We start from the raw sequence: 24,147 nt of genomic DNA on the forward strand, positions 1-24,147 counted from the left end.
TTCAATGTGACGGTAAGAGAAATATTTTTTTTTATTACTAGAAGGTAGGATTTAAATTTAAGTGTCCTATAGCCAGATGTCACAACACAATACTTCTAAAGAGGTGACGCTGTTTGATGAGGGACATGACTTTACAATAAAATGTTGGCATCCCAAGCACTAATTTCCAAGACCACCTACTGTATCTTGTAATACCACCATGTGTGGTGATATTGCAAAAAGGGCTTCATTTGCTGTTATTTCTGTAATCAAATATTCATTACTATGACCTTCCTGCTGTCAAATTTCAACAAAAGAGAAATGGCTGTTACAAGCAGAAGTCACATCCCCAGGCTGATCTCGATGCAGCACCGTCAAAGGATTTTTTTGTGCAGTTCTCATTTAGGTTAAGGGCTGATCACATGGTATATAAGAAAAAAAAACAGCAGCTTCCTTCGCTGTTCGGAATTCATGTCAGTTATAATAAATCACCACTGCAGCCTGCAGTAGAAATGAATTCGGAGTGGTATTGCGATAATAAGAAGCACAGACTTCATGGACACCCTTCTTGAGCCCCTATCGGAGCTTTCAGTAGCTTTGCTTGTCATTTACTTTCTTAAAAGACTTCATGGTAATGCAAGCGTGCCGCGAAATGATCGGCCCGGGAGATCATTTGTTTCGCTTACATTTTTCCTATTATGTGATAAAATGAAGGCAGGAAAGAAGAAAAGCCATCCACAGCTCTGTTTGTCTCCCGCACGGTAATAGGAAGACGATCAGCGAGCGCCGTTAATGCATGCACGCTCACGGCTCCCGCCTTTGAAACATTTCATGTCTTAACGAATTCTGAAATTTGGAGGGAGTGCTGTTCGAGATGCAAGCCTTCCTGTGACACTGTCAGAATGTATCGGCCTCCAGAGGGAACAAGCTTCGCAACTGAGATTAAAAGAGGCCTCATCTGCGAGGACGGCGGTCTCAGACGCGTGTCGTGGGGAGACTGTGTTTCGAAAGAATTGTTTTTATTCTCAGTGGCAAAAGTTCATTTAGAGCAACAAAAATTCAACCTTGCTGTGCATACAAAAACAGTAATAATTAAGCAGCATTAAAATGTTAATTAAGAAGGTGTATTCCTTTAGTATCCCTGTTATTTTCAAAGTCGATTTACCACATTAAATGATAATTTAATAATAGCCTGCCGAGAAGATGGCATTAGCTGAAATATGGAGCTATCTTTTTTTAATTGAAATGTGTCATTTTCACTCACTCTTCGTCGACTCACTTCCTCACTGTTCACTTACTGTGGAAAATGCTAGAATATGAATGAGCAAAGAACAGGGTTTATGCTGTACATCACGTTTCCCTAATTCAAAATCTGTTTTGGCACATGATTGGAAAAACCAGAGTAAAGCAGAACTCTTGTTCAAAAATGGCCTGTGCAATGAAGATGGATAAAGTTCTGTGTCATCAAACAGAATGATGGACTGGTGATTTGGTATGTTAAGCTTTTTATCAGACAGCATTTTATCAGAGGGCATTTTGATTCAACAAGCAGCCTGTCCTGCTAGTCGCTTAAAATACAGATTTTGAAATCCTTCAAACAAAGCCAGAAGAAGAGTCCAGAACGCTGGGCAGCACTTGCTTCAGGCTGACCAGTCGCTGTGCTGTATGTGCAGAAGCAGCCCGGACACGAAGCCTGATCTGACAACACTGCCGTCCCTGTGTCAAAACTGATGTGATCTGTGCGCCCCGGTCACACTACTCCCACTTAAAGAAACCAGCTGCAGGGAGTGAAGGGACTGCCAGTCACTGTCACATCAGCTGAGCTTGCACATGCGAGTGGCTGTGGCCCACATGCTTGGCACACAAAGGTCAGCTTTGATTTGAAAAAGCAGCGTGGAGAAAGAAAACTCCAAGAAACAAACGAGATGTGAAGGCTGGTATTAGAGATGACCCCTTGAGCTGATTTATCTGTGTTTGACCAGCGTTGTGCTCTCGGGGGGGAAAAAAAAAAAGCTATATAAATCACTCCATTTTTAAACAATTGGAATAAAGTTTCGGTCAACATTTCTATCTGTGACGTTGAGAGCTTAGTATCGTAAGAAATTGTGGTTGAAGTACGTTGCTACCAGTGCCTGTGATAGCTGTGTTCTGCAGCAGTATATTCAACAACTAAGGTAAAGGTTTATTACATGCTGACAGGTGAAGAGAAAAAACACAATGTTTCGGCTGTGGAGCCTCCTTCAGGTGTGTCCTGAAGGCCCCACAGTCGAAACGTCGCATCTCTTTTCTTTTCCTTTCAGCATGGAATAAACCTTTATCTTTTCCTTTCCAGCCGGCGCACACTGGCGCAGTTCCCTACTTGACTGTAACAGAACGTTCGTACTGTCTATGCTAGGGTTATGTGTAGCTTAGTCTGTATGGAACTTTCTTTTATTTTCCAAGACAAAATAGGGCAGGGATGCTGTCTAGGAAGCAGGGTGGAGTGATGGTTAGGGCGGTAGGTTCATTTTTGGAAGGTTGCAGGTTCAAATCCCAGCTACGGCAGTGTTGCAGTTCCTTTAAGCAAAGTGCTTCACATACTGTAGATTGCTGCATTAAAATGCCACACTGTACAAATTTTAAAATAAGTAGCTTTGGAAACAAAATGTTAGCCAAGTAAAAAAAAGTGACATGAGTCACCTGTACTTGGACAAGCTATTTTAAATGTAAAGCCTAAAGCATTTCTGCACACAATTCTAATAGGTAACAGAACGATACTTCACCTTGGACAATTCCGTTGGAGTTCTTATCCTTTCCAGACATCTGAGGCTGAGAGTAAACTGAAAATAAATACCAAGCAACATCTTTTTAGAAGCCTGTAACAAAGTCTTTTTAAAGGGCCAGAGAATCTTAGCTGTCTGTTCCTCCTGCGACACTGGGAAATAAGGTGTTGTAAACATTTCTGTACACAATTCTAATCTTTGCGCAGAACAATTTGTAAAGTAATAATTATAATGTATGCACACCTGTCTTCAGTTTTTAAACAAATCAAAGGCTTGTTTATCAAACAGAAAATAAACCAAAGTACATCTAAAGCAAATGATCAAGCATTGAAAGAAGAATACATGTAGATTTGGGATGAACAGAAGGCAGACCAGGGAAACTGTTATAGTGAAACACCAAAATGAAAAAACATCCTGTCCATACAAGCTAAAACAAGTTGTGTTTACAAGGCCTAAACAAGCAAGATGGTTCACATCTGCTAATTGTCTTTAAAAAACCCTGCACAGAAATTCACTGCTCCTGTCAAAAAGATCAACAGGACCCCAAAGAGTAAAGAGAAGTGTATTAGAATGGATTTAAAGTATTACAACCTAAACTGAAAGGATCTGTATTTAAGACAGAACATGAGTCACTGCCTTACGCGAGTCTCTGGAACATGCTGTCTAGTAGGGCTGTTGTTGATATCTTGGGCTTCTTCCAAAAACAGCTGCATGAGACCACAAGATAACATTCTGGAAGCTATTTCACAATCCAAACGGGCCTATTCGCCCTATTCTCAATTGCTGCTGTTCCTTAAAACCCGTCTCTGATTGATTAGTGCAAACCTGCCAGAAAAGGAATCCTTTAAAAATATGAAACAAGCCTCTTTTAAATTTCACCAAGTTCCACACTATGTGCTCTGAGTTGCGTCAGTGACAGTAAGTATATGATGTACAGAATGTACATGCTGATGACTGAAAATGTGGGGTGAGCCTTCAGTAAAGCTAGTCAAATCTTCTTTCAGAGCTTCTACGACAAAGAAAAAAAATGGATTCGGCCAAACCAAGTAAAGCAAGCTTCGGAAGCTGAAAGAAAACTTAAAACTTGGCAGGTTACCACCACTTAAAATAAAGGACTCATCAAAAATCTCCAAAGATTTTTCAGGATAGGGCTTTAAGGAAATGTGGTTTATTATTAATAACAAGGGAATAAGCCTATGCCTTTTCTATTGTAATGATCTTTTGATTCAAAGTTACGTCTAAATCAAAGCGTAGTGCACGAAGACATATTTTAATCACGTGTTAAGAAAAGGGACTTGTCATGAAGCTGCAGTCTCGGGGAACGTGTTTGATAAGAGAGGATGTGGTGGAAGTAACATTACTTCAAACAGCGGGCCATGGTAGTTTGTAGTGTTTTGTTAAACAAGACTTTTTTCATGTCTTTCCTAAATACATCAAGCCAAACAGTCATCTTTAATGATGAAAAACATTGAGTAGGACTTTCTGCATTAAGATATGCAGGGCTGGGAAAAAAGGCATTTTAGAGAACTTGTCCTATACTATAGTACAGAACATATGATAATTAAAGATACCCAATTAGTCACATTCAGTTCTCAGTTTGACATGTTCTGTACAGAGGATGTCCTTGTAATTGCTTCTTAATAGCTAATTAGTAAGTGTGAGGAAATTACTAATTAAAGCTGACTAGGCTGTCCTTAATTGTAGGAAAATTGGTTTATTATATAAAAACATAACTCTAGCCTCATTAACATGTTGCAACTTCTGGATGTCTTTTTATGTGTGTGCTAGTCATACATTAAGGAATCATTAATGGTCTGTAAGAAAATGTGGCAGCAATTAAGTAAGTGGACAAGGCTCTGTAAATTGCCTGGGACTAGTAGCTGTCTAATGGGCAGGTTAGCAATGGATGTTAGAATGTGCAAATAATGGAGACTTCTTTTTCACCACCAGACACAAACAGTTTAAAGTGGTAGGAGGTTCCTTCCTTTGGAAGAGATGTAAACCTGAGATCCTGGCTTCCTTGGTCATTAAAGGTCCCATGACACTGTTCATAAAAGTAGAGGTATTAACCTTGGTGTGCTGTGTGAGGTTAGCCTCCTATACGATTTGAGTATAAATGAGACACACCTGGCTTAACTGGATAATTGACATTCAGTGGGTGGGACTCCACATGTGGAATAGAGTTCTGTAGGTAACTGACCACTTTGCTTGATAAGTGAGATGTTGTATATTACCCAGCCAGGAGGAAAAGGACAACTAGTCTGTGTCTAGTTTCTGGTAGGAAAGGAAGATGGTGCTTGTATGGGACTCCAGAAACCGCTGAAAGCACAGGTAAAGTCCTACGGGCTCTTGTGCTTGAACACTAGCAGAGGGGCATGTGTTGAGTGTGAAGGACTTGTGAAGTGATTAGGGAAAAACAATTAGTGGAAGAACAGCGATTCAGAATGGCGGTCGGGGGGGATATTTTTGTTTAGTTCATAAGGTTCCAGTGTCTCACTTCTGGAAGGTGAAGTTGAGAAAACTGGGTGTGAAAGGTTAAGCTGAGTTAAGATCATCGATGTCTTTGTAGTAAAGGGACAATCCAGGGTTGTAGTTCAGAGGAATTCTCCTGTTCTGAATTGCTAAGACTCCTAAGGTTGACTGAGGAGGGAGAGTTAATCTGAAAGGGGATAGTACAGACTTTGCTACTGAAAATCTGTGGCAAGAATAACTGGACAGAGTACTGGAATTCTCCACAGCCAGAATGTTTCTTTTCTTCTCTCTTCATCATGGAATAAAGCTTTACTTGTTCCTTTGCAGCCTACGTATGATGAGGCAGCTACAGTACATACTTGAACTACTTCAGACCACTGGAATGTCTTGAAGGTCAGATGGGTTCTGCCCACAAGACTCCATGATGGGCCACTCCAATGCACACTCCTTAAGGTGATATGCTAACTGACTGCTTTGTGGTTGCTGGGGCACCTTCACTACAGTACATCCTGGCTAAATCCTACTCTGGGTTTTACGATCTGGCCTCCCTTAAGATTTCCCCCTTGTTTAAATTAGAGAAGCAGCTTCTCTCGTTCGCCTGATCTGCTGTGCGATAGGTAGCTGGTGCTTAATGGCTGCTCTGTCACCCAGGTGGGGCTGCACTGTGGGGGTGGATGAGGGGGTCCCCTCATCATGTAAAGGAGGGGGGTCTTTCAGGATGAAAAATGCTGTGCCGATGCAGGGAATTGGACAGTGTTACAATCTCATTCTTTTTTAAAAAATTATTTTGAAATCTGCCACCACCTCATAAACTAAGAGGCCTGAAGAAGGCTCCACAGCTGAAATGTTGTTTCTTTTCCTCCTTTTTCAGCATGGAATAAACCTTTACATGTCCCTTTGCAGCCTACGCATGCTGACGCAGCTCCCTACTTGAACTACCTCATAAACTGCCCTCTTTGAGGTAAGTTCTAACACTTACACTTTCTGCAAATCTTTCCCTTTGCAAATATGCTGGGTATAGGAGACCATGTGTGCAATAGAAATGAGAGAAAAAAGCAGTTCTTTTCTGGTTTCTCATTTTTTTCTTTACGGGAGTGATGGCACTTGTCAAGTTCGACAGAGCTCAACATTAAGACAAAAAGCTGTGAAATTACCCAGAAAGGTGTTGCTTTTGGCTGGGCTGCCTGTAATTAAATTCCCAAGAACCCCGTAACTGTCAGAAACATCACTGACACAGGAAATGGGAATCTCCTTGTTTCGTGTACTGTACTGTATGCAAATTGTCTGCAATAGCAAAACGCAAGTTAATTAAGTACGCATGGTCCACCCTATGAGTGTCAGTGCTGCTGCTTACACTGAAGGGTTAATTCTGCCATTGCAGATGACTAGCTAACCCTGGCTATCAGGCTTGTCCGAGAGGCACACGTCTCCGTGAGAAACAGGTGGAGATTTATTGGAAAAACAGTTTCCCTTTCCCAGTGACAAGCATTTCATATTTCTGTGCCCCATGACCTTGTCAAGTGGAGCATGTTGTGCTGCCTTTTAAGCTGTCAGACAAACATCAAATGTTAATACGAAACAACAGTAAATGAGATTTATGAAGATGGGGAAGGCGGTACTGTGGAGGAATGACAATGAGGGGGCTCCCCCTCCCCTGGAGACGGCCTGCTGTGATCTGGAGCCGGGGGGACAGGAGGCAGAGACAGAATAACACGAAGCCGGGCAGCGAACAGGAGGCACAAGGGGGTTTGAGGAGTTTATTGATAAAATCCCCGAGGATATCTTCACCCACCCCAGTGCCCCCATTTGTAAACTCTTGGTATTGGTCTGTTTTTTTTTCCGAGACATCATTGTAGCCAGTCCCAGTCTCCGCGTCGCAGGGCGGAGTTGAAAAAAAATTGATGGCTGGAGCCCATTTCAAAATGGAGACGGCGGAGGCTAGCCGAAACGCAAGAAATCAATAGAATAATCAAACCTTTCAAGGAGCACTTCAATTAACTCGCAGTGGCCCCTCTTCTGACAAATGGCAAGTGACGTGCGAGGCATTAATCACCCCGCCTGTGCCCCTGGCTGGCCTGGTAATGCAGTAGGTTTGCATGGGGTGGACAGTGATGGGAGGCACTTATTTGTCATTGTCACAGCTGGAGATGAAATAGTGCATTTTTCTCCTCAGTGGCTTCCAAAGGGCTGATTGACACTGAAGAGAACCAAAAATAAAGACTAAAACACTAAGACTTCAAAGGTCAAAGGTACGGTGTTAGTTGTACTGACAATGTTTTGGGGGGGATAGTTTACAGCTGGGTTGAAGAATAAGCATTTTCCGAAATGCTTTTCTACTAGAAAAAAAGGAGTAAATGTATCATAACTGCTCTGAGCTGTTGTCAAACCCGTAATTGACTTTAATACTTAGATTTAAAGTCAAGATTTACATTGACTTTAAAATAAAATCAAGGCTGATCTGAATTAAAACATGAAGAAACATGTATGATGGGGGATCTTATTCAGGATCTCAAACTTGTAAGTTATAAATCTGTAGGATCATGTTCCTCATGAAGGGACACCCATTTCTCTTTGAGAGCGAAATAGGCATACTGCATATAAGTGTCAAACTTATCTTATCGAACTGGGTAATTAACATGTTATGAAATATAAATAATTTACTCTGTGTTTAGCAATCGGTCATAAATACAAGAATGGTTACAGACTAGAGGAGGCCATTTTGCCCATCAAAACTGTTTGGTAGAAACTAGAAAAATACTGTACTTCCACATTCAAGTGGAAGAGACTTTTTTTTTTCCAAACTGACTTAGAAAAAAAACAGGGCAGCTGTTTCTAACAGCCTTCTGCTGACCTCCAGCAGGACCTCAGTTATCTGAGCCTCCCCCAGAAGGAGTGAGAGGGGCTCTGTTAACTGCACAGGGGTCAGACTGAGGGAGCCGGTCCAATGCCAGAGTTTAGGCTGGTGAACGGGCCTTTAGTTTCACCACTGAACCGCCTATCCTCAGAGGAAATAGGCCGGGCTACAACACAGGCCATGAGGGTAATATTTTATCTGCTGTGGAGTGGGTGTCCCCAGCACACGTCTTTGGGTCAGAAGAGTCTAGAAGATTTCTCTAAGCCTCAATTCTCATGGCCTCCTGAAAGGAGTTAATTTAGCTTGATTGGCAATTAAGTGGATACACGTCCCCTACACAAGTCCAAAACTAATGGTGACTGGGAGGATCAGGAGAAGGAGTGACACTGGAGAGGAACTAGTGATGTTTCCTCAGTCACTACTGTCCTGTATTAACTCAGCCAGATGAAAGCAGCTCTCTCAGTACAATAGCCATTGATTTACTCTCGTTAGACTTTGGAAACACAAGCTTTGCTTGTTCAAACGTGTAGCAACAGGATCCACAGATTGTCTTCTGCCAGTACAGTCAAGAGTTACATTTAGCCTTGTATGGTATAAATTCACATTTCCTGTCATGGGCACTAGTCCATATTCAAAGTAATAAAGCTTGCGGGAGGGGGAAAGGACATATACAGCAAGTATGAAGAGAAAACATTACTCATTTTCTGTTACAGGCCTGTGAACATAATTTCAACAGACATCCTCATTAAACTCCAGTGAGCGAAGCTACCCGAGTGCCAGACTTAACGTTTTCCTACATGAGGCGAAACACCAAATTACTTCTGGATGTATGTTTGCAGACGCAGTGGATCAGAGAGATTCCCTTTTAATTATCTGGAGGCGCTACTCTTCTCTGTCAGATCGTCGTATTTAATCTAAAACACGCCGAGCTGTAGCCAGAGGAAAATCAGCAAGAGACGACTGTTGCTGTGTTTTTGCATGTAAGGAAGTAGAATTAAGTTTAAGTTATGGGGTGTGCTTTACAGCTACAGTACCTTTACATTTATATCTATACTTCCAATAATACAGGATGATAAAGGCAGAACATAGAGCTCATCCTTTCAGATTAATATAGTTATTTCAGAAGCACCCTAAACAAGATGTTCTGTGCAGCAATAAGAGTTCAGACATTTACTGCTGACAATTCCATGACTTCAAGACAGATGTGACTGTCCTCTTTACAATGTCAATGTGAGAGAACAGCTGAGGTGATGACAGCTTAAGCCTTCATGCGATTTATCGGCGTTAAACAGACATGGTCCTTTGAAGTGTCAATGTTTCCGGGAAATCAAGTCAAAGAGTGAGGCTGGAGATGAACAGGAGGAGATTCTCTTCTTTGGTCAGTACTGTCAGACTTCATCCATGCTTTCACACAACTGGAGTGGGCCTTGTGTGTCTTTCTCCTTGGTGTTCAACCTTGGATACAAAATGTTTGACTACTCAAGCAACAGCCTTTCCCAGTCGAATCCTAATCCACACCAGTGCATACGTTGCATACATCTTTTCAGTTGTTTGACATCATATATATTTTTGGTTCTACAATGAAAGAGGTGGTAGTACCAAAGAATTGCATTGAAATAGATTTGTATTTAGTATCTAGTATTTGATTAGCTGGGCCTTATGTATTCAGTGCACAATGCTTTGTTAAGGGAATATGTGCATATGAAATGCATTCAATGATATATTAACTCAGGAGATCTGTTCATAAACGATTTAAATATTAGCTATTTACTTAAGCATCCCCAAAGCAATTAATAACCACTCTAAAAAAGTAACAGAAAGGAAATGATAATTATTTAAGATATTCTCTGTATTAATGCCATTGTAGAAATAGGAAATAATACACATACTGCAATACATTCTTATTGAAAACATAAGAAATATATGTCATTTCTGTAAGACACAGAATATGCCTGTTCAGATTGAGATCCTGTCTTTCAGCAAAATATACGTATAGAGCAGCTTTTAAACTTCGCACTAAATTTAAGTAATTGCTTTGATTTACAAAATACGGAACAGACTAAACTAAAAAGAACTGGACAAACCCCAAAAAGGACTAAAGAGTCACACTAAAGATACTTAAAGCAGTAAATCCGAACCCGTTTTGTCCATTGCCTCTTTGTCCGGCCTGCTGTGCCTCAAGCTGACGGCACATTTGAATGAAGAAAACATTAGTATTGAGTTGCGCTGGTGGTTTCAGATACTTTTCACATTAGGATTTTTTTCTGTACTGCTGCAAAGTACATTAACCCTCTAGTCCTGCCTTCTTGCTGTAGGTCCCTGCAGTGCTAAGGCTCGTGCATTTTTAATTCAGCTCTCTCTGCTTCAATTGATTCTCTCAGACAGACTGATTCCTTTGCCTGCACATTTGGGGCACCCAGGTTTTTTTTGGAGGGGGGCGGGAGGGAACCTCTACAAGGTCAGTGGCCACCCACTCCCGGTGCATGAAGAACAGCAGGCAGGGCAGAGCTCACACGTCAGGAAGGATTAGCAGGAGGAGGGATCCCAGGCAGCAGAGCAGCACGACCCCCTGGAGCCCTCCTCCTCTGGGAGCCGTGCTTGCAATTAAAATGAATACGGACCCAGGCTGAATGGCTGGAAACCGCATTACCCCTTGTGTTAATGAGAAGTGGCACCAGTGAGCAAATGAACCCAAAGCAACATTCTCCCTGCATAGAAACAAGAATCTCTTAAAGGGCGCTTGCTAGACAAGCAGGTTCTTTTGGTCTTAAAAAAGTTTCAGAAAAGGCTCTGAAAGTGTAGTCGCTTACCTACTGTATACCTATTCTTCAAAACAGGTTTAGCACCAGTGGTGCATCCTATGAAAAGTGCTTGATAATCAGCCCCCTGCAGAGCCTGGTTTGAGCCAGGCCACACACAGCTGCGGTCCGGAGAAAAGTGCGCTGAATTCAGCAGATTGAAGAGTTTGACGACAAACATTAAATACGTGATACTTCAAATCTGGGCATTTCAAGAAAGAAGATCAATTAAGTCAACCCCCCCCCCCCCCAAGTTATTTAAACTCTCGCAAATTTACATTGACCGGTTTGAAGCTGAGGCAAAAGTGTTGAACCTTTAATGTGAAAAACGATTAAACCTTTCCGGAGAACAGATCAATCAAGGTGGCTTTTGCAGGCTTCACTCCTGGCTCTTAACTTAAAAAAATATACTGAATCCTCTTCCCTCCTGATCCATCACACCTACAGAAATGAGTAAGTTCCAGTGATGGCTGAAGACACCCTCCAAAATCCAGAGAAGCAATAATAAAGAACGAAACTGACACAGTGCAACAGTAAATCTCTCTCCTCAGAAGCACAACACCCTGATGGTGCATTGTTATTCTAAGAGGCTGGTGGAGGATGGATCCACGCCATTTTAAGGTTAAACCATTCAGTTTTCTGACTGCGCAGGCTGCCAGGACTGTGTTTTATGTGACCTTTTGATAAAGTGTCTGGGCTATAATTTTGAATTTAGAGCGAGTGGCAAAGAGAGGTATTTCAAACCTGCCAACTCCAAAAAGTCAAAAAAAAAAAACGTTTCTGCTAAATTGCACTCCAATGACAGCCTGTATGGCCTTGAGATTTGTTTTCGGCAGTGTTTCCTAATTCCACAAATCAACACATCTGTGCTTTTAACCTACTCTTCATCAATGTCATATTTGAAAATACGAAGATGGTGTAGTGGAGCAGCAGTTTCTCTGAGCCGCTGGTGAAGGTGTGAGCTGTGGGTGTGCAACTCTGAGACCAGAACAAGAGAAAATAAGTGCCAGCATCCACATGAGGCAGTGAGAGTGTGATATGTTGTGGCTGTGGGCGATCTTTTCTGTCTATTCATACAGACGAGCACTACTCTAATGACTGAGTCACTCTAAGCCCAGTGAGAGCAGTCTGAGGGTTATGATTAGACCAGGAAAGACTGCTGTTTGCTTTCCCATACAGCTTTTCCCATACAAGTTAGCACAGAAAAGCATGGTACACTCTCCCTTAAGGTTATGGGTATAGAGATGGAGAAGTCAGTTATCCGGTCATTTAAGGTTACATCTACAGGGAAATCCATTGACGGACCAAGTCGGGGTCGGAAAATTATTTTCTCCAGGACTGATCCAGCCTCAGCCCTGGTTTCACAGTTCCCCACTCATTCTACTCCTAGTGTATTGTTCAGGCACAAGGATCCAGCTAGCAGGGGGTTCACATGTCTAGGATATTGAGAAGGACCAGCCGCAGATGGGTTAGATCAATTATGTTACTTCTAGGTTACATTGCACTAAACAATGTGTAGGCAGGGGTGTTAGTATTAACACCTTGCACCCAGAACTGTTAAAAAACCATACAAGTTAATCATTAAAGTATTATGTTTTGTAAACACTGTTTGTCAAATTGATTAAATATCTTACAATGGCACCATCACTAATTTTTACCAACCAGTTGTTCATTGTAGGAAGTTTGCAGTAATGTAGGTTCCAGGACTCCACCAATGAGCCTGGAAACGTACTGTATGAAGCACAAGGATTGTGTGGGGACAGACTGTTAAATTGCAGGGAACTGGACTATGACAATGGTTCTTCTCTAAGCTCAGAAACAGCCTAATAATAAGAACAACACCAAGTATACACACACAGAGCACATAACAGGATTAAAATAAGTCTTATAATTTATCAGCTCCATAAAGCCAAGAGTAAAGCAGAATTCTACGTTAAGAGCTGAAGTGAAAATATAGGTCTTTCAGCAAGTTCTAAAAATGGATGGGCAATGAGTTTTGCTGAAGAGAAATTGCTTAAGTCTCTATTATCAATTGTGTGGAGCGTGGTTTCGGGGAGAATCAGACCTGAATCAGCAGATCTTTGATTAGGTGTTAGACTATACTCATACAATATGTCCTTAAGGTAATGTGGAGTTGGGCCATGCATTGCCTTAGCAGCAGAAGGTTATAAATTACACTCTAAAATCCACACTACATTTCACAGGAAGGTTATACAATTTACACAGTAATATGCTGAGGCAGAGTAATTGTAATCAGCACATGAGCTGCAAATTTCCGTACACAGTGAAGTTTAATGAGTACTTTAGCTCCCCAGTCGTCAATAGAGTAAGCCATTTTTCAGCTTCAGATAGGCAAACCAAGCACCTTTAGTGGGAAATGTTACACAGGTGGACAAAAGGTGGCCTTGTGACATGTCTAACACAAGCTTTCGATGACAAAACAAGGTCAAAACGAAAAATAAGAAGGTTATGAGCAGCCAAAACCTGTTAATGAAGAAGTAAAGGTTTATTCCATGTAAGAAAGAGAAGAAGCTCAATGTTTTGTCTGTGGAGCCTTCTTCGGGTGTCTGTTATTGATTAACTAGTTTTAAGAGTTTCCCATTTTGAACCATTAGGTAAGATGCTGCATAGTTGACCTTTAATTAAATGTTCTCCATTCCTGTAGGTGTAAATGACTAATACATTCGCCTTGGAGACAGAGCTCAATTCAGCACCTGTCTGGCACTTAGAACTTGATGACTCTTGCTTAACCAGATTTTAGCGACATGCGCCTCCAATATTCTGCTCAATTCCTCAGTTCCAATGTCCAGAGTTTTGCAGCCTTGTTGTACCCATCTGTTCACATATCAGGTTTGCTGCACATCTGTGGACTACTAGTAAAAACGATCTGGTGTCAAGGTCTACTGAAATCGTGCCAGAAGGAACAATTAGAGACAGTATGTGTGTGCTCAGTGATGTCTGGTGAAGTTGCTGTTCATTAAACCTTGAAACAGAACCCACACCAGCAATAATCATATGCAGCCCTTCGAGAATGTTCTCCAGAAATTAGCCCGTCCAATCCATGCCAAAGGCAGCTTGAGGTTTTTGAAGGACATCTCCACTCAGTAAATTAAGAGGCATGTAATGTCTGAGTCATGCAGTCTCTGCTACTGATCTCTCCCTTTGAGAGCACTGAAGGTCATTAGCATCCAAACCTAATTTCCAGCTCTGTGACATTATTTACACTGGCATCTCTGAGTTGAGGTCTAAAGGCCTAGACACTGCGAGGCTGCTCTCAATTGAGTACCGTCAACTTCAATTATACATAGAGCTGAGATAATTTTCTTTGTCTTCCCCATGGGGAAAAAAAATATTTCTTATTGGCTTTAAGAGTAGCCACGATAGCTGATAGTGTGGATTTTCTGAATGACCTGCAGGTATGTAGTTTTGCCAGCTGTGCTTCATACAATGAATGCCCGGGGAATGGCTTACTCTTTTTTATCACTTAGCCTCTGACTAACATACCTAATGAGCTGTAACTGATAGCCAATATCATTGGGTTAATGTATGATTAGATAGAGGGCACATTACTGTGCCATCAGCCAATAACAATGAGTTCAAAATCAATAATATATTGAGTGTATATGAATGTTATTTCTATGACTACAGTTCCACAATATTTCTTTTTAACACGCCGGGCTTTCTGTCATTTTGCTAGCATCCTTAGTTTCCTTTTTTCTTGAATGGATATGCTTGTTTTTTAAGTCCCAAACTCATCGGCTCAGTATTTGATTGCCATTTGCGGTTGCTCTTTTCGAGATTTTTCAAGCTCTTCCTTGTTCAGTCAAATACGAAGAGGCACTGCCCTGCTAAAGAGTCAAGAAATATCACATGAGAGCCCCAGGCACTGCTCTGAACTGATGAGGCTGGAGCAAACGTTAACACACAGGATTTACAAATGAGAGAAGACCTTCCAGTCCATTCAGCTCATTAATTTAGAAGCTAATTCGTCCAAGAACCCAGTCCAGCCATTTGCTGGAAGAAGCCAGAGTATCAGCTTCAACAACATGGCTGGGCTTGTTCACCCTCTTCCAGCACAACGCTTTACATGAACAAGAGCTTCATGCATGAAGATTCTAAATGCCCATCCTGGTAGTTTTCAGTGGGGGCCTCTAGGTTGCATTTCTTTGTTGATTCTGGCGAAATTCCTCTTCGTTGACTTGTAACCTCCTCTGACTAAAAAGGGCCAGTCCCCTCAGTAAATTCCAAGAAGACAAAAAATATGTCAACCCACGAAGGTCCACTGGGACGCCGTGCTGTGACAATACAGCAGCATGTGGGCGGGGGCATCCGACAGTACGTTTTGTGCAAGATCCCACTCTCGGCGGCTAGGAAGCATTTTGTGGTCAAAGTCGGCTTTTGTCGGTCTGTCCTGTTAGAAGTGCTGCCTCAGCTGGTCTCTCCCTTCCTCCCACTCTCCTCCTCAGCTGCGCTGTACACTGTAGTGCCTGCACAGTGCACACGCACTCAGCACAGAAAACAAATGCGATCAGCTTCTGCCTGCAAGGTGACATTCCACAGTGCGTCTCCAAAAGCAACTGATCCCGTTCCAGCTGGTGTTTGGAAGCAGGAATCTCTGTTCCGGAATGTCCCCCCACCCTGGAGGTTTCCTCCTGATAATAAAGCATGCCTGCAGTGCAGACATGCACGCCCAGAGCCGAGCCAGGTACTGACATTGACGAAGGGCTTAAAAAACAGAGCCACACTGATTCTGAAATGGCTGCAACCGATCCTGACCTGCGGAGTATTGCTTCTTTTTTCGTTCTTAGCCACCTCGGTTCCTGCTTTTTTTAGATCAGATTTCGGCAGGCACAGGGTCTTCCATATCGAGGTGCAAAGAAACATTATTCTAATTGTGATGCACAAATGTGAACAAAACTGCCTGCTTAAAATAACCCCATAGTAAATAACAATGAAAACGACAATTATGATGTTCCAAGTACAAGGTCCTATTTCTGTTCCAAGCTATCTCTCATGCATCCATTTCCTTACCACTTTATACAATTCATGGTCATGGGGGAGCTGGAGCCTGTCTCGGTAATTAACGGGGTACATCTTGGGATGCCAGTCCATCGCAGGGCGCAAACGGACACGCACACACTCACTCAAGAGAACCCAATTAACCTACCAATATGTTTTGGGACAGTGATTTGAAACTGGTGCACCTGGAGAGAACCCATGCGAACATAGGGGTAACATGCAAACTCCACACGGACAGCAGCCCAGGTCTGGAATCGAACTCAGGGCCCCAGTACTGCAAGGCTGCCATACTAGCCTCTACACCACTGTGCTGCCCTAGTCATTTCCCAAGAAAATGTGTCTTACAATTTTAAATTTATTTTTCTAATCAGTTGCACTTTTAACTGTATTTTAACATTTTAAAGAAAGCAAGTATTTTTTTTTCTTTTCTCAATCAACACTTTGAGAGGACTGAAAATTCCTCTCGAGAGAGAAGTGTTAGACATCTACCAGATAATCCCTTTGCTTTTCACTTTGGGAACTGAGACCGAACGTCATTGAGACATACTGTAGAGTCACGTTTGGTATCACTTAAGGACTCTTAACAGATGCAACTTAACAGATGTCACAGGAATAGTGGAAATCTGTGGGTTCAGATTCAGGGTGTTTCTCATTCCTGGTTGCTTGCTGTATTTAAAATGCGGCGCTCATGAAAAGTGACAGAAGATGACATTGACTGCCTGTCACTAGGGCATCAGAAAAGGAACATCAGACTCTTTCAGGTCGGGTTACAGTGTCCTGCGGTTCTGTTTTGGGGCTTGTCTCCAGAATGGTAAGGTAATGCCTCTTTACTCATCGATCTCATGGTTCCTAAAAGTTAGATATAAGTTCCTTTAATTTCTTTAACTATTCAATAGTTTGCTTAGTTTATAATGGCAATATATTTTATTTCTTTGTTATATCATACTGTAGGTTCCTGCTTCACTATTTGAAGAAGCACAACCATTCGCAGTACGTCAGTACTGTGCTTTACTGACCTTGGACAGTGCTGGATGTATTGACTCCTTCAAAATATTCAACAAGTAACCAAATTTCTAGGAAATTCTTAGAAAAGGATAACCTTTCCCCAAAACCTATTGTACAGCTCCTAATAATCCTAAAGCTATTTGTACAAGATGTCCATGTATGGTATTTGAAGCACAGTTGAGCAGTAATGATGTAAATAATGTATTTATGAAGGCATTTTGTAAGAAGATAGCAGAATTTATTTATTAATAGCAAAAAATATGTTTCAGTCAGCTGGGTTTCAAAAGACAAAGAACATTGCATGAAAAAAAGATTGAAAATAATTTCAAGTAACCTGCTAAAAAATGCAATAATTTAGAAATAAGGTTCATTATCTCTGGGTCTGCAGTAAATATCCTAGTGACAGACTATGTTTTGTCTAAATAACAATCATAATAATTAGGAGAATAATTCCGGTTAAAGTCAGCAGATGCTTTGTTGCTATGGTTAATCCTCGATGGACAGATTTCTGTATGCCAGAGGAAGGAACAACAAATTCAATTCTAATTAGCACCATTTCTCCACTGTGATCCTTTCCCCCTGTTTTAGAAAAATACACAGTCAAATGTGAAGATGTCCCTCTCTCTTGACTTCCATCTCTTTCTAGGAGTGGAGTAAGAGGATGTTATATATTAAAAAAAAGAATATAACAATATGGGAAATTTACTTTGGAAACGACTGCTTTTAACAATGGTGTTTTATAGGGATTAATCCAACACCAGCGCAAAACAGTACCGCTTCCTCACAGCAAAGCACGATCGATGTTCAAGAAGGCTTTCATCCAATCCCACTGGCTAACAAGTGAGATTATTCTGTGAGAAATTTAATAAAGGCAGAGCCAGACACTTTCTTTAGATGTCTGGTTTATCTCCATTATATTTCTTCCACAAAATGCTTGTAAATCCTCTAAAAGGCCTCAGTTTACTATGCAGCGACCTTTTTTGACGTGAATACTGTCTGGAAATCCTATCAGCTTGTAACGGAAAACATTAGCTCCATAAAACTGCCATGGATTTGGAAAAGGCTGCATTGCAGTCTGCCTTGGGCCTCCCAAGTAGCTTTTACCAGCCAAAACCTGTTTTGCTTGAAACCATGGAGAATGGATGTGCCTGGAAGAAACAGAGCAGACCCCTGCAGTCTGAGCTGCCTTCAGCCAAGATCTGAGCAGCCCTGCTGAGAGAAACACCCCCTGACGCAGCCCACTGCGTCCCATCTCCGTTAAAACCGCCAGAGCCGGGTTCCCTCTGCCGACCCTGGCTCGATCCCACACGCGCTGGTGCAGCATTCAGGGCTCTCGCCTTGCCGGACGCCGGGCCCGACACGCCGCGGCTCGGTCGCCACGGAGCTTGCAGAAGGGGGCCATTTTTCGTCTCAGACTTTGCCCCGTCATGTCCTGAATTATTTACACGAAAAGCATCTCGCCCCTGTCGGAGGCCGGGGTTGTTAATTATTGAAACGCTCTTGTCAGAATTGCAGCGTAACCGCCCGGAGCAGAACAGGCAGTGCCGAATCTCTGTAACTCTGGGGGAAGCCACACCTTTCGTTCTGCAGTCCATAATCTAAAGTGAAATGTGCCTTCGCCACTGTGGATCCGTTTGATTTTGAGACAGTTTAAAAAGATATTATGCCTTGTAACTTGTGCCCCAGATCTCAGACGAGGACCATTCAGACACGCAAGTCTCTCCTAAGGACCTTATTTATAGGCCTTATTTATCTTGCTAAACCAAGAGCATCTTCAAACGCTCTCCAGACACCATTCATCACAGCTCTCCCACTGTGCATCATCTGGCCTTCCCATCTGATGGTAGAGCTCCAAAAAACAGCCACAAGCAACAGCAGCTCTGCCTCGCTGTTCCCAGGAGGCTAAAACGTTGCTAATGACAAGAAGCGAATGGCCTCCTCTCGTCTGAATTGCGCCTTATGTTCTGGTGGGGGTCTTAAGAAGTCTTCAAAGGGCCAGGTATGTCACATCAGAAGGGTGTGAGCTCTAGGGTGAATGTAGCGATCACAAAAGGAACTCACTCACTCCATAGCCGTACCATAAGCGCTGTTTCCAGGAGATCCGTCAGCCTGGAAGCACAGCTTCTTGCACTATAAACTGCTCCACCCTGGCTCTGATTCATTACATTTATTGATTCGAAAAACAACGGAGACGGCACTGACCATGTGTCCAAAAAACCCTCTATAACACGAAGGGAAATTCAAAGGCTCAGAAGGATATCTGTTTCATTACAGGGGAGTGGATGTGCTACTGCATTGCAGTTGTTAGTTTTTCTGGAAAAGCTGTGCTGCAGAGATTTTGCAGTTGCTGTCCAAGGTGCTGAAACGGCCCCTGCTGTGTTGGGCTATCTACAGTAGGTGTGGGTAAATCACATTAAAAGCGCACAGCATTTCCTTTGATATCCTATTGAAAAAGAGCTTATTACAGGCTTTTTTTTTACAGGTATGTTCAGGGCTGTATATGTTTCTGTGCTGCAAGCGAGTGTTTGTGTGGTTTTACCAGATATAAATGAATGAAGCAGCAATGAAAGCCAAATGAAGCAAATGTACATTTGGTTTAAAAGGTTTTACTTTTCTCCATGAAACCTGCTCCTCACATACTGCCCTGTACTCTGCTGCAAAGCCGAATTTCCTTACTGAAAAAGAATGAAAAAAGTGCAGAGACTAGTCCTCCTTCTCATCTCATTTAATGATAAATTAAATATTTTCTTTTATTAGATTTAGTTATGCAATGCCAAGGGGCACTGATTAAATCCTGGTGATGTTATAATAAACCCCTTGTTCGTGGGCAGTAGGCTCATCCTGTGGCAGTGATTTAAATTCACTGTGACGGTGCTGGGGCATGTTTCCAGCATTTGGCTAGAAAAACTGATAAAAAGAAATTATGTTGTACGTGGAAGATAAAGGTTTATTTAATTATAGCAAAATAGGGAGTATGTAGAAATTAAACTGCATTCTTGCTTATTTTGGAAATCAGAATTTGGAAATAGACTATGCGGTTATTAATAAGCCACTTTTAATGACAGATTTAAACCAAATAATGTCTTTCTTTATGCATTTCCAGCTAAAAAAGAAAAACTCAATTAGATGTACTTGGAATGATGTTAAAAATGCTTCAGAGAAGAAAATGTATGCAACGGATATGCAGAGATTCGACTTTTGTTTCGTGCACAGCACCATCTGGTGGACTTAACTTGTAACTGCATTCCTATTACACAAATGGGGCGTTGTTTCTTTTACAACAAAAGGCTTTTCTTATTCCTTTCCATCTTTCATTTTGTTTTTAAAGAGCACTAAAATAATAATGTATAAAATGATTAAATATGTTAAAATATTGAAAATCAAAATTAAATCAATCTAGGAAAATGTAGAGCTTGACACAGTGAAATATTAAAAGTTGCTTGGGATGTAGTTTCTTGGGAAGGGGTCAGTTTGTTCAAAAACGTTTGTTATATTATGTCAAGAAGAAGCTATATTAAACCTCTGACCTCTGACACATGCTTTTGACATGAAAAAATCTCTCCAAGCGCTCAGGGAAGCAGATGACTCTATTTTCATAAACACGAGAATGAGACCCTTTTAGAACACTCAATGACTACATACCCCATGCTGAAGTCTTTATCACGACAACATGCTGCTATGCCAAGCAATAGCTGCACAAAAGAATACTGAATTGTTCCAATGCATTTGGAATAAAAAGCACATCACTATTGTAAATAAGTAATCTGTTCACCTACAGAAATATCTGACATGTTCACACCATTAAAACTGCAGCCAAGACAGGGAGTGCTTTTAGAGGAATAAGTCCTGTTTTTTGCCTCTTTCTCACAGGGTCACACCCTAGCTGTAACACAATGGTGGCGGACACCTCTATCCTGCTGCTGATGAGACTATGTGCTTTGATACCACCCATGGTTCAGCCCTGCAGGTAATTTTTCAAAGGGCTCTAATGAATAAGCCCATCATATTTTCAAATGAGGGAAGCAGATACTGTCTACTGCAGGCTTAGCCATGCTCCCACAGCACCTTGCACTTGAATGTGTTGAAGGTAATCAATATAGCAAACGTACAACATCGGAAGAGTTAACTGCTACACCAGAAAGTATAACCCAAATGTCAAACTTCAAAAATCCCAATTCTGTTCATCATGTGTTCCATTATTGTTTAGCTTAGCCAAAGCAAAGAGGGTTGAATCTGGTCAAGTTCCTGCCTAGAGGTTATGATATGGATCGGGGTAGGAGATTTCTTTTGAGAAATGTGACTCTCCTTTTTCAGTGAACAAATTCCCCATCTCCCATTATCATAAACTGGCAAACTAAGGCACCTCAGGCACCACAGACACTCAGACTTGGCTTTTCTGGAGAGCTGTAGACTCTAAATCGGAAAGCTGACACCGGTGCTGCTAGACGTGAGGGAGCTGGGTGCAGGCCATCTAGGAAACCTGCTGAATTGTGCTGCAGCATGTCGAGAGGCTCATTAATGTGCGTGCCTCTCCCCAGCACGCAGAGAGCTGATCGGCACTCCCGCACGCCACCCTGTTAATCCATCTTGGAAAACAGTCTTCCATTTTACAAAACCCTTCTTAAAGCTGCTCTTCTACCTCTGAGGCAAGTTTTCCCTTTCAGAAAATGAAGAGAAATCCAATAACCAAAGCCTAAAGCAGTAATCTAATTTTCTGCAGATCTTTTCTGCTCACCCTCCCTTCTCTCCTCTCCGTCTCCATCCCTTGCTCTCCAGCTAATTGTGCTTCCCCCGTGGAACTGGGCTGCTTTATTTTATTTTCCTCATTTCTCCTTCCCTTCCTCCCTTCGTCTTTCCACGTCGTTTTCTTTCTCTCAGTCCCATCCTGTGGCCTCAGAGGAATTGGTCTGCTGTCCTTCTCAAATTCCCTCTCCTTTTCTCTGTGTGCCTCGATCGTTCCAGCTCTCTTCTTCTTGAGCATTAACGATTTTTTTTCCTGCCCCTCTGGTGTGGTTCCAGGCAGACAACACGACTCCGATTTTGTCAGAAAATGAAAAGGCCAAGGAGCTCCAGTGGGGTATCCGTAAACCTTAAAGACTGCCAGTGCTGCTCATGGCTGTTATAATGCACATTAAACATTTAAATATTTCACCCAAACAATGCAAATGGCAGCTGCTTTATTCCATACAGAGAAAATACCAACTAAACCCTGGCTTAAACATCAGAACACAAAGAAACCTCTCCATAACTAAAACATAAGGAGGCTTTTTAATCGACCTCTATAGTCGGTTGATGAAACACAAAATAAATTCACAATGATAAATTAGGGAAAGATTGATTTTTCTTTCAAAAATTAGGTCAATGTTTAACATGTTTGAGTACTTCAGGGTTCAAAGGCTAGCATGTGATCCCACTGAACATTGTACTTTGAACGCTGAACATGTGCATCTTTTGTCCACCTCTTTAAGATAGAGGACGCCTCTGGAAACACAAGAACATGATTTTCATTTTTGGGCGTTTGTAAATTAAAACTGAGCATTAACCTTGACTGAAAATGTAGCCTCACCAGCCAGGGCTGTGGAGAATGTAAAATCCCACTCAATAAAATATCAGGAACATTTAAAAAGAAAAATTAAATGCCACAGTTCTGCGACGGTAATTTGTGCGTGTGAGTCATAAGAGACACTAGAGAAAAAAAACGAATTAAGGTGAAAATTCCCTCATGTCTATTTTCAAACATGCTTTATTCTTTTGTGAAATAACATAAAAGCCACGTAATATCTCGTCTTGCATTTGTCAGTCCTGCTTTGCCAGACAAATGACACCGTTACTGAGAATCTGCAGTGTTGCTTTTTCTTGTTTTCTTTTCAAAATCATCTGCGTATCTATGCGTGCATGTAGCTATTGGCCTTTGCCAAATTCCCTTCACATCGTCAAGAAAAAATAGTCGAAGCATTGCTCATTTGCAAAACCTTAAATCGGTTCACTTCAGAAATATTCATCAAAGTCACTGGCTTTGCCAGCTCTTTCTAGTTAACCACTTAAAGCAGAAAAAAGAAAGAAAAAAGATGCAATTACAAAAGGATCCGAGAGAAGCCCCATTTGTTTTGCTGAAAAGGCGGCTCAACGTCAGTCCCCTTTGGATGTGTCCTAATATAATCTCCCTGGACTTGCAGACACGCAAAGCCTCTGATCCTAGCCTGTGCGTCGGGCGGGGCTCCCAGCATTTAGCAACGGAGCATCGCCCCCCTGAGTGAGCGAAACAGCGCTTTGAAGGTTTGCGAGTCCCCGACGCACCCGGTGTTATTTCAAACGGGGGGGTCCCAGCGCGCCCACGCCGGGTGGAGGGTGCCCTTCTCCCGAGCTCTCGGCCCCGGAAAAAAAAAACTCATTTTCCCACCCGCTTGTTGCGCAGGGCTGGCTACGTGCGGCGCTCAGGACTGCAGAGGAAACAGAGCGAGGAGACGATTTCCCGAAGAGGGGATTAATGGAGGCTGGGCGATTTTTCTTTCTCTCACTTTAAAAACGTGAGGCCTGCGAGACCTCCTCACGATGCAAGACCCCAGACGGGTTGATTTCATTTTTATTTGGGGGGCACTGCAGAGCTGAGACCTGGCCCAGTTCAGGACGAAAGAGTGGACACACCTCTGTTAATGGTGCGCAATTAGTTTTATAGCCTCTTGGCTGTTAACGATCTGCTCCCAGACTGCAGTCTCAGTTTGTTCATGTCAGTCAAGGAGAGGAGGTGGTGCGGGGAGGGGGGGGGGGGGTCACACCCAGCGCAGCCCCAGCCCCAGTGTGTCACGTGGATGAAGCCGAAGGTCCCTCTGTGGCAGTGCAGGAGGCTGGCACACCTGAAGAACTGCTCTTTCCCCTCTTTTCCATTATTTCTCGGCTCACAGGATGGCCAAGATGGTTGCTGGGCGGAACCTTCTACATTTAAACATGACCTCCCCCCCCGCCCAGACAGAAAAACGCGCACACTCACGCACACAGAGTCACAGAGATGTGCTGGCTCACCGTGCAGCAGGGAAAAAGAAAAGAAACATCCTGGCGCACTAATTTCACGCTCGCTATGTAAGGATAAATAAGCTCCCCCCCCCCCCCCCCAGGATGGCTATTGCACTCATTCTGAAGGTATCTAGAATCGCAGAACCATAACAGGCTGCGACTGAAGACTGCAATCCGTTGCCCTGAGTGATGAGAGGACATCATATACCGAATCACTGCCGCATTGTAAGTGCAAATCTTGACAAGG

At 42.4% G+C, this 24,147-nt stretch overlaps 1 protein-coding gene across 2 annotated transcripts in view; it reads right to left on the bottom strand.

Annotated features, from left to right (window-relative positions):
- stmn3 (stathmin-like 3) overlaps positions 1-24,147 on the bottom strand; it is a 40,946-nt gene that overhangs the window by 15,573 nt on the left and 1,226 nt on the right. For both annotated transcript variants that reach the window (XM_088937310.1, XM_088937309.1), the window contains exon 2: positions 2,742-2,798. In XM_088937310.1, coding sequence (XP_088793436.1) covers positions 2,742-2,798 — 57 coding nt within the window. The remainder of the gene's footprint in view (positions 1-2,741; positions 2,799-24,147) is intronic.

This window comes from Atractosteus spatula, chromosome 19 (genome assembly GCF_055471065.1).
Source record: "Atractosteus spatula isolate fAtrSpa1 chromosome 19, fAtrSpa1.hap1, whole genome shotgun sequence".
Lineage (NCBI taxonomy): Eukaryota > Metazoa > Chordata > Actinopteri > Semionotiformes > Lepisosteidae > Atractosteus > Atractosteus spatula.